At 36.5% G+C, this 20,703-nt stretch overlaps 1 protein-coding gene across 1 annotated transcript in view; it reads left to right on the plus strand.

The window, feature by feature from the left end:
• greb1 (growth regulating estrogen receptor binding 1) overlaps window positions 1-20,703 on the plus strand; it is a 50,864-nt gene that overhangs the window by 730 nt on the left and 29,431 nt on the right. Inside the window, exons 2-5 of the mRNA XM_087290680.1 lie at window positions 11,388-11,547; window positions 12,496-12,600; window positions 14,633-14,809; window positions 19,111-19,293. Coding sequence (XP_087146806.1) covers window positions 11,391-11,547; window positions 12,496-12,600; window positions 14,633-14,809; window positions 19,111-19,293 — 622 coding nt within the window. The 5' untranslated portion in view covers window positions 11,388-11,390. The remainder of the gene's footprint in view (window positions 1-11,387; window positions 11,548-12,495; window positions 12,601-14,632; window positions 14,810-19,110; window positions 19,294-20,703) is intronic.

Below are 20,703 nucleotides of genomic sequence, written 5' to 3' on the forward strand. Positions count from 1 at the left end.
TCTTGTACAAGTAATATGCTCTCTTTTATTGCGAAAGAGTGTAAGCTTGTTTTAAAGTATACTCTGATTTGTCGCATTTCCCACCATTTCCCACAACAGACAACACAAACACACAGTTTATCTCTTCTTTTCTCTCAAGGACAAACGTTATCTATTGCTTTTGCTGTGAGTTTTCCTAAAATCTTTGTTAGTTTAGCCATAAATTATCCAACCGGGGAAAAACTATGGTGCACTTTTTTTTTTTACTAAAAAACACAGCATTTTACTGATACTAAATGCAAAACTAGGACTGCACATACTGGAAAAAATACACATTGCATATTATTTTTTATTCTGCGAAATGAATACAATATTACTAGATGAGTTGAATAAATGTTTGTAAAGAATCTATAATTTTAGGTTGATTGGTAAGATTATGTAGGGGAGTGCATAAAATATAACAAACAATCTACAAGCATAGATAAATTCAACAAAGGAAAATATGCTAATTAAATAAACAGCGTTTTACTGTTTTTCAAAGAGTCGAAATGTACTCAGGTATACAGTGATTGAATAATCAAATGAAAAATAATACTGCATTTAATCTTTGTTTTATAAACCTTTCCTTAAAATGAATCGTTATTTACTTTTCAAAGTTACAAAATGTACATTTTATTATGTCTGAATGCTTTTAAAACCCTCACACACTCACAGGCCTTAAAAAAAACACTTCCAAAATGATCAGTTATAATCCAGACTTAACATTGCTTATACTCGCAATGCGATTATTGTGAATGATCACATTGTGATATTGATGCTGAATCGAAATATTGTGCAGCCCTAATGCAAACATTTGAAAGCAAATCCACATAATACATACTACATTCACATACTGCAAACACTCCATGCTACAAGGACTCAATAATATAATAGTTACATCTATACACAGTTGAATTCAGAATTATTAGCCCCCCTGAATTATTAGACCCCCTGTTTATTTTTCCCCAATGTCTGTTTAACGGAGAGAAGATTTTTTTCAACACATTTCTAAATATAATAGTTTTAGTAACTCATATTTTTTAAGACATTTCTATACAGCTTAAAGTGACATTTAAAGGCTTAACTATGTTAATTAAGTTAACTAGGCACTAGTTGGCAGGTTAGAGTAATTAGGCAAGTTATTGTATAACGATGGATTGTTCTGTAGACTATCAAAATAAATAAAGCTTAAAGGGGCTAATAATTTTGACCTTAAAAATGGTGTTTAAAAGAATTAAAAGCTGCTTTTATTCTAGTCGAAATAAAGCAAATAAGACTTTATCCAGAAGAAAAAATATTATCAGACATACTGTGAAAATTTTCTTGCTCTGTTAAACATTATTTGGGAAATATATTCAAAAAAGAAAAGAAAAATTCAAAAGGGGGCTAATAATTCTTACTTCAACTGTAACTGTTTACTTGTTCACTACAATTGATTTTGCACTATACACACTGCTAACCCCAAAATTCTCTCTTCTGCACAATCTAATATTCAAACAATATATTTTGAACAATTTCATGTACAAATATATCTACTTTATTGTAGTTATGTACAGTTTTTTGTGCAGTCTCTGTTTAAGTTTGTGTAGTCAATTCTTTATGGTGATGATGATAGTATATTATAATCAGACATGGTTAACTTGTATAATCAATAGTTGTTTTTTCTTATACTGTATTGTTGTTGTATGTTTATGTTTAACTAGCATGTAGCACCGTGGTCCTGCAAGACACATTTCTTTCAGTTAAATGTCCACATAAGTAGCATGACAACAAAGCTTGGTTTGACTTGACTTATAAGTAAATTTGCTTTAGTACAGGCTAGCTAGCTATATTTCTGTTGGAAAATTGACAATTTTTTTCGGGGTTGAGGGCTTAAGCAGTAAAAAAGAAATATGTCATTCGTCACTGCCTCATATGTGTCTAATCAATTTGACATTATGAATTTAAATGACCTTTTAATAATTATGCAAGAATTATGCATTCGGTCAAGCAGAAAAGACTTTCTAAAGTAGACATGCTACATCATCTACACAAATGACAATTGATTTGAGTAGATGATTGAGTAGCATGTCTAAATTAGATTGCTTGTGTTTCTCTTTATTGAATGCACCATTTTTTTCAGATTGTCATTATTGCATTTGAAAGAAATGAAGGTTTCTTACGTTTGATTGGTGGACTGATTGAGCATTCAATCAATATCAATATATATAGTTGGGATTTCATATGATTTTGTAAGGAAACATATAACTTTTTAGGACAACCAGGCTGTACAAATCATACAAACGACATTTTTCTATTTAAAACAAATTAGCCATCTTTTCTCCAAGACATGCAATAACTGCCATGAGTATTGGAAAAGCCACTAATGAATCATCAATCCCTTCCTCTATCACAATACAAAAGGCCTTTCAGCCTGCAAAAGAGCAAACTGAAGTAGTAATTATAGAGATTGCCAATAGCCTCAGGTGTTGATCTCAACAAGGGGCATCTTGAAACTCAGGATTTACTACTTACTTTAGCTGTCAGAAGATGACAGAGATTTGTTTTTAAGGCCACGTGTTATAGATATGTCAGTGGGTTTTAAAATGTGTTTTTCAATTTAAAATTCAAGATAAACTTTGTGGTAACTTGATAAAAATTTGAATTTTGTTGTTAAACTAAACGGCAACTTCTCACACCCCAAACATTCTTATCTAGTATCTTTTTATAACTGCTACACTAATCCCAATTCATGTTGCAAAGCAAGAGCAAAATACCTTGTTTTACTCTTGCATTTAAAAAAAACATTACTAAAATCTATTAGGAAAATCGTAAGGACACTACCTGCAAGTTAAGTCCTGTTCAGGTTTTCTGTCTGTCTGATAACAATTGCAGAGGTAGTCAAAATACATTTAACTGGGTTGCTTCTATAGTCTAGATTTTCATATGACCATATTCCAGTAGGCACATGACGTCAGATTGACGTCGTACCCCAACATGGTGGGACATTGCATTTTGATTGCTAATGAAAATCGGGTTGACGTCAGAACTCAACGTCAGACATTGCATTTCGGTTACTTTCCAATGCAACCTAAAAACAACTAAATATCAGCAACTAATGATGTGACAGCTTGACGTTGTGTGGATGTTACCAATATAACATCTATCAGAAGTTGGATTTTGGTTACCAGATCTGACGAAGAAATGTCAGGATTTGACGTCAATGTAACCTTGGTTTAAGATGTTGGCTCAATGTTGGATTTTGATCACTTTCCAACACACCTAAAATCAACCAAATATCAACATTATTTCACGTTGTTATTGGACGTCAAAATAACATTGATGCTGGTAACCTAAATCTAACCTAATATTAACGTCTTATGATGTTGTGTGTCTGCTGGGATGTGTCTATCCACAAAAGATCACCTGCTCTTTATTTGTATTCATTAATTTATTAATTTTATTTTTGGCTTAGTCCCTTTATTAAACCGGGGTCGCCACAGCAGAATGAACTGCCAACTTATCCAACACATGTTTAACGCAGTTGATGGCCTTCGAGCTGCAACCCATCTCTGGGAAACATCCATGCACACTCATTCACACTCATACACTAAAAATAATTTAGCTTACCAAATTTACCTTTACAGCATGTCTTTGTACTGTGGGGGAAACCGGAGCACCCGGAGGAAACCCACGCGAACATGGGGGGAAAATGCAAACTCTACACAGAAACGCCAACTGACCCAACCAAGGCTCGAACCAGCGACCTTCTTGCTATGACGCGACAGCACTACCTACTCCACCACTGTGTCACCGAGTTTCTTTTCTTTAGTTGTTATTTATTTTATAGAAGTGTTGTTGAAGCACGCTAGCCAGATAAAATTCAAGCTTTGCCATCGGAAAAGATTTGTCTGGTTTGAATAATTTAAACGTATGTTAAAAACACAATTTTCTCTTCCTAGTGCTGATTTTAACACAATCCCAAACTTCAAGTTTTGCAGCTATCAGGCAAAATATGTTAGCTGCTGCTCTCCATATATTCTCGCAATGATATGCAAGTATTACAAGTTCATTTAACAATAGATGGAGATGCGTTTTCCTCATCTACTTGTCATTTTATTGCCAAAGCACATCTTTATTACCGGCTGTAAACAGGGCCTTCCTGGATTTTTACACTATACGGCTGCAGCACTTAAGATTTTGGCGGGAACAGTTGGTGTTTTGGGCTGTGTGAGGAAACTGACAACATTCAGAGCCAGAAGGATATTTTTTCGAAGGACAGATGCCATTGGTAAATGTTTATGATAGCTTAATTAAGACCGGCCGTCTGTTTACAGACCCTGTGAATACTCATCAGTTTACTCATCAAGTTCATCAATTTAAGATGATAGTGTATACCAACCAGACATCTTTGTTTTTATTTACAATTTTATGCTCTCTCTTTCTTCTCTCTTTCTCTTTCTCTCTTGCCAAAAATAAGAACAAATTATTCTCGCAGTATGCAACACGTCTTAAGATTGGACAAAAAGACCTGTCTGAATGCAACTGGCCATCCTTGAAATGTGATCTCTCGAAGGGGTGCAGGGGTCAGAGGCTAAAGGTGATGAGAAGAATGGAGCGGTGCTATCTGACTGCCCTTCTCAGCCTCTTTGTGTCCATTGAGCCTCTGGCTGGACCATGCCTGAGCACATCAAAGCACTGCCCAAACATTGTTTGCCAGCCCTGACCTTTGGCCTGTTGCTATGCTGCGGGTTTCACGCAGAAGTGTGTGTGCGTGCTGGTAGAGACCGAGACGGTGGGCAGAGGCGAAGCAGAAACCTGCTGTGTCACCCACTCTCTGCTTAACAATTACATTCAATAAGTTTCCACTCTCTGTTTGGGGGCTCTTCTGCTGGTCGTCTGCTCAGTTTTATTGTATATGTGGAGCATGGAATGACCCCAGCCCCCACTTACACACACACACACAAACACCCAAGGCTAAAAGTCTTAAAAGCCTTCCACCCCCTTCTTTCAGACTCTTTGGAGGAGAAAAATGTAGTGAAAGTATCAGTTTTAACTATTCAGATAGAGATTTTAGACAGAGCATGGATGACTTGAATGGTAAACAGAAGTTTGTCTAACTGTAAGAGTTTTAAAACAACAGTGTATACCGTGTATATCATTTTATATATACCTTTGTGTATACAAGAGTAGTATACTCTTGTTTTCCATCATGATTTTTTCAGGATTATAGTCTTGATTTACGTATTCATGATTCTGTAATAGTACACAACAACAGTTGAAGTTTATAATTCTTTGAAAAGTATGTGAAATGATAAAAAATTAAAATAATAAATCAAACCTGTATATTTGCTGCATTTACACTGCAAAAAATGCTTTTCTTACTTAGATTTTTTGTCTTGTTTCTAGTCCAAATATCTAAAAATTCCTAAATCAAGAAGAGTTTTCTAGACAAGCAAAACATATTGTCTTGTTTTGAGAAATAATATGCCAATATTAAGTGAGTTTTTCCTTAAAACAAGCAAAATAATCTGCCAATGGGGTAAGCAAAATAATCTTGCGTCAAAAGAAAAACAAGATTATTTTGCTTACCACATTGCCAGATTATTTTGCTTGTTTTAAGGAAAAACTCACTTGGTATTGGCATATTATTTCTCAAAACAAGACAATATGTTTTGCTTGTTTAGAAAATGCTTCTTGATATAAGAAATTTTAGATATTTAGACTAGAAACAAGACAAAAAATCTATGCAAGAAAAGCATTTTTTGCAGTGTAAAAAATGTGGGTTCGGCAAAATTTTCTTTCCAAAATGATTAATAATGATAATATTGTGAAAAATATATCACATTGACATTTTAGTTTGTTTGTTTTAATTGTGAGTTTTGTGAGGGTAGGGCTGAATGTTCAGCAACCATTTATTCTTTAGTGTAACATTGTTTATATGCTTATTTTGATGTTGATTTACTTTGTTCCTTTTTAAAATGTATATTTTTTTAAGTATATGTTATATTTATATATGTATATTTATATATGTATGTGTATGTGTGTGTGTGTGTGTGTGGGTATAGGGCTGCACAAAATATTGTTTTAGCATCGATATTGCAATGCTGCAATAGTCAAATCGCAAAGGTATGCAATGTTGAGTGAATTATAGTTGATCAGGAGCTACATATTTGTATTTAATCACTGTATTTGTACTGAATTTATATGATTTATGCTAAACAAAATCTTACTTAGAATTTGTGTCTCGTTACTAGTTCAAATATCTACATTTCAAAACAAAAATATATATATATATATATATATATATATATATATATATATATATATTTCAATTACCCCACAGATAATTTAGCTTGTTTTAAGAACAATCTCTTAATAGTGTATTATTTCTTCTGACGGTGAAAACTAAACAATATTTTTACTTGCTCTAAGATTTGTTTGATATTTGGACTGGAAACAAGACAAAACAAAGTAAGAAAAGCATTTCTGTTCTATTGTGGTTATTCAATTTGTGTACCTGCAAAGTGTTAGACATGTGCATATACTGTTAGACCTAGAAAACTATCAAACAGTGCTATTCAAACTATCTTGTGAAATGATATTTATATCACAATATGTAATGCAGAAAAATAAAATGTTGCAATATCAGATTTTTCCAATATTGTGCAGTATAAACATTTTTGGTTTTCAATATGGTTTTACATTAGGTTAGGCCCTCTCTAGAAGGTCCTGACTTTTCCCGTCTGCTTATTTATTACAAATCCTGGGCCATTATCTGACAACATCCAGCTACAATCATCATTGTCAAATGATTGTCTTTTTGTTGTTGTTGTTGTTGGTGGTGGTGGTGGTGGTGTTGGTTTTGGGTCGGTGTGGGCCAGCTTTCAACATGAAATTGAGGAGACGATGTGTCTCAACTGTGGCATTTTCTAGCTAATTCTGCCTCATTTGAAGTGTAGCGTAAAGAGTGTCTGAAAGATCAGTAGACAGAGAAGGACAGGACTGTCTGTAAAGAGAGAAGGCCATAAACAGAGTCGCAATAGTCGGGTGATGTTGTCCCAGTGGGGGGGTCCGGGAAAGATGAAAGCTCTCGTCACCTCCCCGTTAGGAAGCTCAGTGCTGGAGGATGGGGCTGTTGAACATCCTTGCTGCTATCACGTCTTGCTCTTTTATCTCCTTTACTACCTGCAGACTCAAAGCCTGTCTGAGCATTTGCATTTGTTTTCTCCTCCTCTTCACAAAAAAAAAAATACTAATATGTTTTGGGTTCATTTTGCCATTATCCTCTGATTTGCTCCAAAAAAAAAAACGAGTTAAAGCAGATTGGTGTTTTGTCATGAGATCCCAAAGATTCTGGCCAGCAATATAATGGATTTCACTTTCTAGCTATAAAGGTTTTATTGGTGGTACTGGTTGATGTTTATATGACATGTTGCTGGTCTTCATTGTTTTAGGGTGTTAGTATGTTGTGAATTCCTAATGTGTGTTGGGGCAGAGAGAAGGAACATATGGCAGAGAGCATTTAAAGGAAAGGGGATTATGTCCAAGGGGCTTTTTTTCTGCCCCAGAGCTTTTTTCATTAGTTGTTTCATTCCCCTGCCATTCACACGGTTGGGCAAAAAGCACTCACTGCTATTTTGAACATTTAAAAAAAATAAACGAAAATATGCTTTTGGTACATGTAAAGAAAAAGCAAATGGAAAAGGAGTATATTTTTTTTCAATGTGAAAATGTACTCACCCTCATGTTGTTCCAAACCTGTAAAACTGTTTCCTTTTTGGAGCACAAAACAGATAGGGTGAAGAAGGGTTCTTCTTTTCCATGCTGATGCAGGTCTGTGAATCAGGTCTGAAGCTACAATATCAGAAAAGAAAAAAAGAGCAATAAAAGTTGTCCATATGACATATCTTTTTGCATAGTTTACACCTCTGCTAGAAGTGATTCTACTTTTTAAGAAGAAAAAATAGGATTTCTTCATTCATTTAGTTCACACAATAATAAAACAAAACATATGTTATTACTCATTTGTGGGAATTAAGAAAGCTTGAACGGATATAGGTATATTTTACTTGGAATTGTTCATGTTTACAATGATTCTTCAAGGAAACCAAAAACAATTAGGTAAAATTAACCTTTCTTGTGTTCCCAGCATCCAATTTGATGTTTTCAGTTGGATTATCACTATTTTATTTTTTTTATTAAGTTGTATGTTGTTCTGTATGATATATAATAATTTTTATAACAAAACTTACAAACACAGTAAAAAATACTTGAAACTTGAAGAACTTCAAACTGAACATCTAACTATCAAATAAAAAAAATCAACATTTCTTTTATTTAACTTAAGCAAATGTGAGTTACATGGGAGTGACTTTAAAAACTTCAGTCCTACAAATCAAAAGTGTAATTATCCTTTCTCCATTGTTATTAAGTTTTATCTTCTTCAACCCAATCACCAGTGGACAAGGGATGTAAATGGGATCTAAGCTTAGAAATAAATGAGATTTTAAGCTCCCAGAGGAAGTACTGACAACCTATTGACCCAACACATGATTGTTATAGGGCCTATAGTGTGAAAGCACATCAAAACAAGCAATAGACCATCTCAATGTGGTCATGAACATTTATTCATCAAATTGTGGCTCTTTTTGGATTCTCAAAAGTTGTAGAATTAAAACATGTAAAACAGGAAATACGTTGGGACTTGCCACCATTGTTTTTGTTTACATCCCTCAAATGGTCTATTCATTCATACTTTGCTACATGATTCAAAGGTTGAAATGGGAATGCAGTAATCCATTAGATCATGGAAAATCTCGGTGCACATGACTTTTAAAGTCTTACAATAGCATTGTATGATTAACCGGATGTGAGTGGTGTGACACAACAAAAGACAATAGAACCCATCATTATTAGTTATACTAGTAAACTGTATCTGTAATTGGTATTCTCCAGTCGGTATCTGGTGTACTTCAACCACTTTTTCTGCTTCCTATGTAAATGACAAATGGATTTGCAATGGTCACTTTGTCATGTCCACAGTATTCACAGACAATAGAACCCATCATTATTAGTTATACTAGTAAACTGTATCTGTAATTGGTATTCTCCAGTCGGTATCTGGTGTACTTCAACCACTTTTTCTGCTTCCTATGTAAATGACAAATGGATTTGCAATGGTCACTTTGTCATGTCCACAGTATTCACTAATCCTCTGAGCTGTCAACCATTGTGACTAAATCAAGTCTATAGTTGAATGGTTTAAAATCAGGGCTTATGTTTGGCAAAAGGTTGAGGGTGAAATAACTTAGTATTCAGGGTGGTCATGAAAAATTGCCATACTGAACAACAACAAAAAAAAGGTTCTTGGTTTGAAGGTTACATTTGCACTACAATTTTGCCCACATAATCTTAACCAAAATTCCACTTAAGTGGACCTTCAGTTAATAATTGTCATCAGTTGTCTCTACATTTTGCTTTGGTTTAATATTGTTTTGCTATATCATAGGCTATAGATTAGTGAAATGGATAGATTAAGTCATTCACTGAACAGGTGAATAAAATAATGATGTGTTTATGTTAAACAGAAGCTAGGGCATGTAGCAAGATTTTCCGAAACTCTCAGGCTGTTATTCACAGAATGTTCTCATAAAAATATATATTATTCATCCTGTGAGCACAGTCTTTCCCAGTTTCTAGCTTTTTGTTTATTGTTGGAGGTAGGTCATTCTCCCTCTCTCTCTCAATCTCTCGTGCTCTCTCTCTCACACAGTCTGGGTCAGAACGCCCTGACATTGGTTCATGGTGACTTTATGAGGTTGCAAATTGGACACTCTACAAAAATCCACTATTTCTATTTCCTCTGAGGAAACTGGCTCTCCGCACACCCAGCTGTATATGCTTTGAGTTCAGTCTTGTTCTGTGATAATCATATTTACTGACCACAGAGAGAGGTTGATTGCCTGATGAGTCACTGACATTAAATCAGCTTATTCCAGCCAACATCAGGCTCCATAACCAGAGCTCTGTGTTTGTGTGCAGTCACAATCACATGTCCTCAAATGACCTCAGTGTTACAGCTGTTTGTTTTCTTACAGAGTTCTCAGATTAAACTATAGTTATTATAGCTATGGTGTGATATTATAGGTGGGATGTTTACTGGGGAAACAGATATTGGCACAATAAATAATCGTGTTTGTCAAAATGGTATATATTAATTTAAGATTTTATGTGTTGGGTTTTTATACATTTTATTTTTAGATATATTTCTCTTTCAAAATTTATATTACTATGATAAAAATATTCTATAATGAATTTGAATTGAACACTAATTACAGAAAATGATGCTGTACAGTGCAAAACATTCATTATTTTCCTTTGACTTAATCTCAGAATTTGTTTCACGCAGCGGATGCCCTTTCAGCCGCAACCCAGTCCTGGGAAACACCCATACACCCTTGTATTTACACACAATCATACAATACAGTCAATTACAAGAGTTCACACTTAGCTGATGATTAATTATAAAGCTTGTTTGGCATGCTGACCCAGGAGAGAGCCCTGAGCTCATAAGATCCTTGAGCCCGGGCTCCCTCCTGTTTGCAAGGCGAGAGAAGAGTTTGACCTATGGTAGATCTCGAAAACTCCCCTGCTGTAGTAGCTAATAATCAGATAGTGATTGCTCTTAAGATATAACTACACATTGGTTGCATGTCTATGGTGCCGATTTGTATTAGTCATTTAACGTAAGTTGCATGTTTTTGGATAGTGGGAGAAAACTGGGGAACCCGGGGGAACTGTGCACAGAAATGCCGGCTAGCTTGGTAAGGACTAGAACCAGTGGAGTTCTTGCTGTGAGGCAACAGTGCTAGCTACTGGGCCACCATGCCACCCTTTTAGGAAAGGAGGAGGAGTAGGAGGAAAGGATTGGGGGGATTCTTCAAAACAAAGATAGCTGTGATATGGAACTTAGGGTATTTATAGGGACTTAGGAATCGTCTGGTTGGTGAATCATGAATTGGATAATGCGGGACCAGCCGCAAGCAATCATAACCACGTGATCCTCTCGAAATTAGTTATAACTAAACTTCACTTAGTTTATTCAATTCACCTATAATGCATGTCTTTGGACTGTGTGGATAACCGGAGCACTCGGAGAAAACCCACACAAGCAGGGAGAACGTGCAAACTCCACACAGAAATGCCAACTGGCCCAGCCGGGACTCAAACTAGCAACCTTCTTGCTGTTGTCGACAGTGCTAACCACTGAGTCACCATGCCGCCTGCAAAAAAATAATGATTTGTTAGAATTTTTCATGCCATTGCTGTTCAATTGAACACTTTTTCTGAAGTAGCCATATTATTTCTTTCTCTCCATTCTATTAAAGGTCATGGGGAATTCCTATACAGGACACCTTCAGAGTACTCGGTTTGAGGAAGTGTTGCACAACTCCATAGAGGCGTCGCTGCGCTCCAACACAGTGGTTCCCCGACCAGTGTTCTCTCAGCTGTACCTGGAGGCAGAGCAAAGACCTTATTCTCATGAGGGTGAGCTTTTACAGTCTTCCATGATAGTCTTCCACACTCTTTCAAACACATCTATTCATTTGTTATAAGGATTTGAGTACTGATCTGACAATGGACCCTTTTCACATTTCCGGGTTTCCCATTAGCTGAAGTTGTCATAACAGGGCAAAACTTGAGCTTAGTGAATTGGAGAGTACAACAAATAATTTTTTACTATCCTTTTTGATGAAATAATAAACTAAAAACTCCATGATGGTGTTTTTGAGACTGCTAACGACAGCCATAAATACATACATATACAGTTGAAGTCAAAATTATTGGCCCCCTTTTGATTTTTTTTTTCATATTTCCCAAATGATGTTTGACAGAGCAAGGAAATTTTCACAGTATGTCTGATAATATTTTTTCTTCTAGAAAAAGTCTTTATTTGTTTTAAATCGGTTAGAATAAAAGCAGTTTTGAATTTTTTAAAAACTATTTTTGGGACAAAATTATTAGCCCCTTTAAGCTAATTTTTTTTTTCGATAAGTCTACAGAACAAACCATCATTATAGAATAACTTGCCTAATATATATATATATATATATATATATATATATATATATATATATATATATATATATATATATATATATATATATATATATATATATGTATATATATATATATATATATATATATATATATATATATATATATATATATATATGTATATATATATATATATAATATATATATATATATATATATATATATATATATATATATATAAAGAAAATATAAATATCAAAACTTTCAAGGATTTAAGATGCTGATGATGATGTCTTGTGAAAAGGGTCCATAAAGCATGGTGCGGAGAGAGAAGAGAAGGGAACTGGAATAAAACATGTATTTCTATATGTGCAATTGTGCATTATAAGACTTCTAGTGCCAACTTACTTATGTTCATTACATTTTTATTTCCAACAGGTCGAGTAGATGAGGATGAAGATGAAGAGGAAGGCTCAGATTCAAACAGCCCTCCAATCCCATATCAGATGAAATCTCCACCAGAGGGTTCATGTACTACAGATGGTGAGAGGCTATATATCGCATGAGAAACATGACTATTTTAAGCCATAATTCATCACATCTTTAAAGCATTTATATATGATTGGGATTTATTAAATGTTCACACTCAATGATCTGGCCTACTTGATGCTTGAAAATAGTTTTGTCATCTCTCTGGAAATTTCACTATAGTTATAAGCTTTTCGGGCACTTTGTAATATCAATGCACCTTATTACACCAGAGTAAGAGTATAGTTCATAGCCAATTTGGCCTAGAAAAGAGGATATTTTCATTTTCCGTCGATCTTAGTGCACAATGTAACTACAAAAGTGTCAAGCTTTAAATAGCTAAATGGTCTACTCCAATTCAATGATCTATGCTAAGCTAAGCTTAAAATGCACTAACCATACACAGAGATTGCCTGAATGGATTGCCAAAAACGGTTAAACTCAGCTGTTTAGTTTTAGGGGGGTTATGAAATTAGACTATTTTCAAAAAAGGAGAGTGGAATGCTTGTTTCTGTGCCATTTGGGTATTTCATTATTTTAAGAGCTGAAACAGGCACATTTTTCAGAGATATGTCACCAGCTGCATCTGATTCAGAAGTCATAGGCTTGTTAGCTTTTGTAGTTCTGCCAGACATTAGTTTTTGGCTAATCAATTTGGTTTTCAAATCCTCAATAATGTCCATGTATTTTTCACACCTTTTAGCCAAGGCTAATTGATCATCAAGTAATTTGTCTAGCTGTGATTAGAGAAGTTCCATTTTTGTCTGTGACTTTTGTGCTTCACAATGTGCTGTGAGCAGTTGTTCGGTTTTATCCTTTAAATACCTTTTTAGGCTATTGTGTAGGCTAGAGGCATTCAGGATATTTACAGCCTCAATGATTTCTTTATGTTTACATTTCTTTTGTTTAATACTCACTGTTTACCACCATATGGAAATTTCCTCATTAGTAGCGTCCAGATTAAGGACGTTTCAAGTAAGTTTGTACTAGGTACTTTTTTTAGGACAACAGTATCTCCAGCAGAAAAATATCCAAAGATGCCATTTTTAATTGTAAAGAAATCAGTGTTTTCGAAACAAATGAAGACAGCAGAAGTCAATGATTCATTTGAATTACTTAGCCTGACATGTTTACTGTTTCATCTTTCAAAAAGTAAAATATATTGTTTACAAAGGGGGAAAAAGTTTTTTTTTTTTATCCAAACATTTAAAAAGACTATGTTTTAGAGCAATGAGCACAATACTGTGATATTGTGAAACTGTGATGTTTTTATCCAAGGTTATCATATTATATTTTAACCAATCTTATACCAGCCCATCCCTAGTTTGTACAGTACAGGCTCAATATTTTCTGTCCACAATGTAAACAGCTCATGATCGTTATAAATATTTCACCCCATATTGGAGGACATTTACTTGAATTTCACAGTGAAATGATTACTACGATTATTCTGATACTTTTAATTCCTGTTTCCTACAGTCATGCAAATGGAGAGTTTTCCCACCATGCACTGAAGCAATGAAAAAAGACTTACCCACTTTTCAAAGTTCAGCTTTAATCCACTCAGAAGATTCTCATTCTGGTGACCATCGTGTGTCCAATAGAAAAATAATTGATTTCTAGGATAAGCAAAGTAGATGTTTAGTAGATGTTAAACTCACCAAAATTTTATCACGTCAGGTTTACCAAACTGTAAAGCTTGAAGCTTACATTCCTTTAACAAAACAAATGCAGATTAGTGTCTGATGATTTAACTTGAATACGAGTGTAGTGAATAGCTCACTTTTTGCTTTCTCCTCAAAAAAGGTTCATTTGCAAACATGCATGCAGTGCACACACAATAAACACAAAAGTTGATCACGTTGCTGCATACAACATCATCAAATTAATTTAAAGAACATGGAATATATTCGCTCATCTTCAAATTCCCAGAGGTTCAGTGAAGTCTCAGGACAAGCAAAAGTTTTTGAAAGTGTTATGTAATTGATCATAAGTGTGGAGGTTAGGTTATTCGCTTATACAATTGGTGACCAGACTTGCTTTTCAGGGTTCTGTCAGGCGGGTAAAGACCTTCGGCTGTCATCCATGGCCACAGAGAGTTTGGAGGTTCCGCCTGGGTTTCTGCTCGTCGGAGCCAAATCTCCCAGCGTGCCTGATCACATTCTGGTGTGTGCGGTGGACTTGCGCTTTCTCCCCGATGAATGTGGACGTAATGCACTTTTAGGTAAGATACACTGAACCTGATGCACCAGAATCTGAATAACCTGCATTTAAAAAAAGAGGGTGCGAAAGAGAGTTAGATAATAGAAAAGCCCAGGCTTATGTCAGGGTACCCCAACCTCATTCAACTACATTTTCAGTTGTCAAAAAGGCATCTTGAAAGTAGGGGCTGTGCAATTATTCAAAGGTGATTTTTCATGTGCATTTTGTGAGTAAAGCCAATTCTAGTAAATCTCCAGCACGTGCTTTCAAGTCTAGTAGCATTTTATTACAGAGTCATAGTTCACTGACAAGCTTTTCAAAATCACCAAACCACATATAATACTTTTTTTTTACTCTGAACTCACTTTATTTCAGTCAAGGGTTTGAAATAAACCTTTCTATGGGATGATTTTGTAGTTGTTTGATTATTAGTCAAACTGAACCAATGAATGCAGTTAAATCTTCCTTTTATAATGGGGATTTTTTGGGTTTCTTCTTTGTGGGTGTTTGGACTTTCCACACGAGAGCACCATCCTGCCTAATTTGCAAGTATTTAATTTAATACATAGAATGATCGATAGATAAATAGGCATTTCATAGGCATTGCATTGCTAGACGGCTGCAAAACCAGCTGTTCTGGCATTGTTGCTAGGTGGTTGATAGGGTGTTTTGGGACAATAGCCGCATTTCCACTATCAGGCCAGTGCGAGCCAGGGCTTATATCGGGCCAGGCCGGGCCAATCGCCCGGGAGGTTGAGCAGTGAGGCCGAAATCATGTCGCGTTTCTACTGTGGGGCTAGTAGCTCGCAGCGCGTCACGTAAACCCCGCCCCCAGAACATCCCCCGAATCGAACGTCACTCAAACCGCCCACTTCAGCGAGAATCATGCAGATAAAGCACATCATCACGAAACTATTAAAATTAGGACAACCAAAACAAACAAATGACACGTTACTGTACAGCAGTACAACGCATGTCTATACCCACATGCCTGTGTGTTTTCATTCATCATATTCATTTACTCGCCGACCGACTGGCATCGAAATCCAGTGGTCTTGCCACCAACGGAGGGACCCGGAGCGCAGGGAGCGCACACATCCATATAATACCACATATATAAAATTCTCCGTTAATAACTCGATATAAAATGTTTTTTATAACATCCTCTAGACAGAATCTGTCCAACATTCATCCCAAATGCTCCGGAGAGAACTGAAACATGATTTTTTCCCCCTATAGGCTTTATGACACTTAATAGGTGATTCCCTTTATTTAAAGATGTTGCTTATTATATCTAAAGTAAAGGAAAGTGTTCAGTGTTTCAGCACATAAGAGCAGCACGTAATAAAATATAGCCTATATTTCGTTGCGCTCAGCAGCTATGCACTAATAAAGCTCTTTATGTATTTAAAATGTCCTTTTTTAATTTTACCACGTCATATAAAAACACACACACTTGTTTGAGGACACAGAACACATTTTGAACTTGCAGTTTTCCCCGTCAAAAAAGTGCTGCGCGGCTGCAGACAGAAAAAAAGGTCGCCTAGTTTCTGCGTTCACTCACCCCGAAAATGCTCAGTTTGCATGATTTGATTAATTTCATCGTATCCAAATACTTTATAAATAATATTTAAAACATTTTCCGGTGTTTTTTTTTTTAGAAAATATCTAAAATCTTTTTTTCAAAGAGGCTTTTGAAAAATGAAAGTTTAATATAAATTTGAAACAGTTTGATATAGTACCTAATTGTTATAGCTATAGCTTTAGTTAGTTTTATATTGGTTTATTTATTTAATGTGATTTTATTATAGGCCTATCTAATATTTGTAATTCTTTAAATTATTTCAATATAGGGCTATTTTATCTAGATATGACACTATTGTTTTGAGCCTACAAAAGTGGGCATGAAATTTGTAAAGTTTAATGTCTTACTGTTGTATTCATATAGTGTATTATCTCCAAAATAAATTAAAACAATAAAAATAAAAGAAAAAAGCCGCTCGCGGCATCAACAGAGCTATGAATGGAGCGCTTTTTTCGGTCTCACACACATACACAGGCATCTAAACGCGCAAAAACACACACAGTATTAAACTTGACAAAACCTCTTGAAAACTACTGTCTGCTGTGTCTTTAATATGGTGTAAAGATTATTATCCGTTATTGAAACATCAAAGATGCAGCAAAGAAAGATCATTTTATGCAACAGCCTTACATTTAAAAGAGAAACTTAAGGGCGATCATATGCAAAAAAAGACCCCAGCCTATAATTTGTTCCAGATGTTTTCTTTCCCTTATTTATTTATTTGTTTGGCGCATGTACTCGAGTGCGATCGGAAAACTGTGCCCGCCTCTCCTTTCACTCCGCCCCGAAGCCCCGGCTGGCCCTCCTTGGCCCAAGGTATTCGGCGGGCCGAAAAAGGCTGGCCGTTGGCCCCGAGAAAGCCCCGCTTTGGCCCGATTAGGCCCCGGAAGTGACAGTGGAAACGCCACTGGCCTTGGCTCGCCCTGGCTCACTCGCTTTAGGCGCGATAGTGGAAACGCGGCTATTGGTACACATTTGATAGGATGTTGCTATTGGTTTGCTAGAAACACAAGTTGGATGGTAGGTTGCTATTAATTAGAAAGACAGTCAGAATGAGGTACAAACAGACATACTGGTTGCTAAGTAGTCCATAGATCATCCGAGGTGATTTGGTAGGTGGCTGTTCTGAGTGGATGTTAGGGCACTGAAATACTTCAACCATAATCAAAGAACACAAAACAGCTTGCCCAAATGAACTCTATGGCTTTTGATCTGTGGCTATTAAATGCAAAGTAAAGGTTTATGCTAAAGTGCTGAGACTCTGCCTTCATTCACTTGGAAATCTGCTCCGGGTCATATCCTGTTTTCATTTCCTCAAGGTCAATTTGTTTTAGTTTATTGTAGAAAGTAAAGAGTTATTCTAATTAAAAGCGACACTGACACAGTTTTTCATCTTTAATACCACTAAGCTGCTTGATTTAAAGAAATCTACCACATGAAGTGCTACTTATAAAATCTCTCAAATGTGATTTTCCTTGATTGGAGTGCAGAATTTCAATGCTCATGCAAATATCCAGTCATTTTATATTGTATATTTTTATATCATAAGGAAAGCCTACATATTATATAATATGAACATAGATTAATGTTTTTATTGTACAACGTTGGGGAGGGCAGAATGTAAAAATGCAAAACAAGTATATTTTGTAATCCAAAAAATAGTAAATAGATTCACTAAAATAAAGAATCATTACATATCAAGTCAAAAAAAAAGTCTTAAATGCCAACAAGAAAAAAATATGTATTACGAATAGATTTTAAAAAGATGATTTAGAAGCAGTTCTGATGTGCACTGGAAGACTAATCCACAAATTGGAACAACAGAGAATGCACAATCACCCCAATTTTTGACACAGGACCTGGGAACTTGTAATAAACCAAAATCTGCAGATCTGAGCACTCCTGACTGAGTGTATGGTTGTAACAGATCAGATAGATATTGTGGTGCCAAATTATGAAGCGACTTATAAACAAACAGTAACACTTTCAAATCAAGTCTATATTTGATTGGGAACCAATGAAATGAGATCAAAAATAGACTCATATTTGTGCTTCCCACAAAGAACTCAAGCTGCAGTATTTTGCACCAACTGCCAAGTCCCGACAAGAAACACATGACTGAGAAGCCCCGATATACATTGAGTTGCAATAATCCAATCGAGATGTTACAAAAGCGTGCATAACATTTCAAATTTCTTCCAAGAAAAAAAATTGCTTCACCTTCACCTAAAGCCGTAATAAAAACTACTTGACAACAGCTCTTATCTGCTTATTAAATATAGACAATACTGATTACCATACTGACACCATATCCCCATACCTAACAGATAGCCATACAGACAGATGAGTGGATAGATAGGAGGGCAGAAATATTATTAATAAATACACTGTAGTTACCATACAGCAACAGCCCCTGGCAACATATCAGCCAGAGAGACAGAGAGAGAGAGAAAATGGGAAAGCCCTAAGCAAAGAGACTGCTCCTGGGTCAGGGTACCCCAACCTTGTGGGACCACGTTTTCAATTGTCAGAGAGACATATTTAGATCTTTAATTTGGGTTTCTATTGCCTTCAGCTCAGCATCTGACGGTTTGTGACTATGGAAACTGGGTGCTCAGCTGGGTACCATCTACACTACGCCTCTATTTTAGATAACTGATCTTGGTCTTCAAGGAATGTAGACAGAATCTGTGCACTCAAAGACAGCAGATATTTACCAGATGTCTTGCCTGTTCTAGGTTTCTCAGGGAACTGCATGGGCTGTGGAGAGAAGGGCTTCCGCTACTTCACAGAGTTTGCCAACCACATCAACCTGAAGCTCAGCACACAGCCTAAGAAGCAGAAGCACTTAAAGTACCACCTGCTCCGAAATGCACAGGGCATTCTGGTCAAGGGACCACCAATCTGCTGGAAAGGAATAGGTAAAGCTGAGCGGAACATTCTACACTGCTAATCGTCATGAATGGGCATCTTATTATAGCAGCGGGTAGCATCAGACACACATCTCTGGTGGATTATTGACAGCTAGAGACTAGGAGGAGGGTTAATTTGACCCTGTTCAGCATCCTGGGTCAGCCTGACCCATTCACAAGTGCTTCCCTTCTGAGACTGACAGTCCAGATGGCCGGCACACCTAGTTAAGCTCACTGCTGCCATGGTGACATGTCAACAGTGGACCAAACAGCTTTAGGAGTGTGTGCATATATTCAAAGAGTATTACATGCTTTACAAAAAAATAGGTCTTTAAAGGCCCTTTCACACCATTGAACGAGACTATTGTGGTGCAGTTTTAGGGTGCTTTCACACCTGTGAATCGATTCATTTGTTCCGAAACAGGGATTAAAATTGTTACATTGTTGCTCTTTGTTCTTGGTGCGGTTCGCTTTCACATGGCAAAGTTTCTAAATGGAACAAAATAGCTAAAACAAGTCATGTGTGAGCAAACTCTCCTCACATTGGTCAGAGTTTCATGGTTTATTTTGCAGAGTCCCGCTCAGCTGTCATGCGTCCTTATTTAAGTTGTGACGATAAGCAATAAGACAATATAAGCGATGTGAAGAACAGGGGGGTGACTTATGGGCGTAGGGGCGGGGTGTTTGTATGTGTGTGTGTGTGTGTGTGTGTGGGGGGGGGGGGGGGGGGGTGGGTGTATTCACGTAAAGGCTGATTTTTTTCTTCTGCGTCAAACACCGGCGTATGCTACGGCGTTGACGCATAGCCCTTCGCCGTGGCCGTCGCTGTCACTGACGTGCACCTCTCAAAAATGTAACTACACGTCGCAACAACGCGTAGCGCAAGTTCTGGGATTGGTCGGCTTGGTAGCGCTGACGAGTCGGGGCGGGACCGAGAGACGTGCGAATGGCGCGAGCCCGATGTAATGATTGTTTACAAGTGTGGAGTCCCGTGAAGGAGCTCCGGATGGAAAGTTTTGTTTTGTGTTTACCTCATAGTTAAAGTTGCTGCACGTCCGCCGGTTCCTGCCTCAAAATGAGCGAGTTTGAGTCACTTGTCCAACCAGGAAGTGTTCAGGAAACGCAAAACAGAAACGAAGAAACTCGACACAGAGGAACATTTACACCTCACTGCCAACTAGCGTTTCGGAAGTGTTAATGCAGACCAACAGAGACCGCGCAGAAGTATAAATGCACAGCCACGCGCGTTGCATGCGCCGTGGGTTACGCCGGTCACTTGACGCAGAAGTATAAACCAGGCTTTAGTCACACCGCGGTCTTCACATAGCTTTTTAGTTTATCGCACACTGACAAACTGCATAAAAAATTAGCAAGACTTGTTAAAGGATTTTACAATGAGGTCTTCATTATCTTAATTAG

Source organism: Danio rerio, chromosome 17, assembly GCF_052040795.2.
Source record: "Danio rerio strain M-AB ecotype USA chromosome 17, GRCz13ab, whole genome shotgun sequence".
Lineage (NCBI taxonomy): Eukaryota > Metazoa > Chordata > Actinopteri > Cypriniformes > Danionidae > Danio > Danio rerio.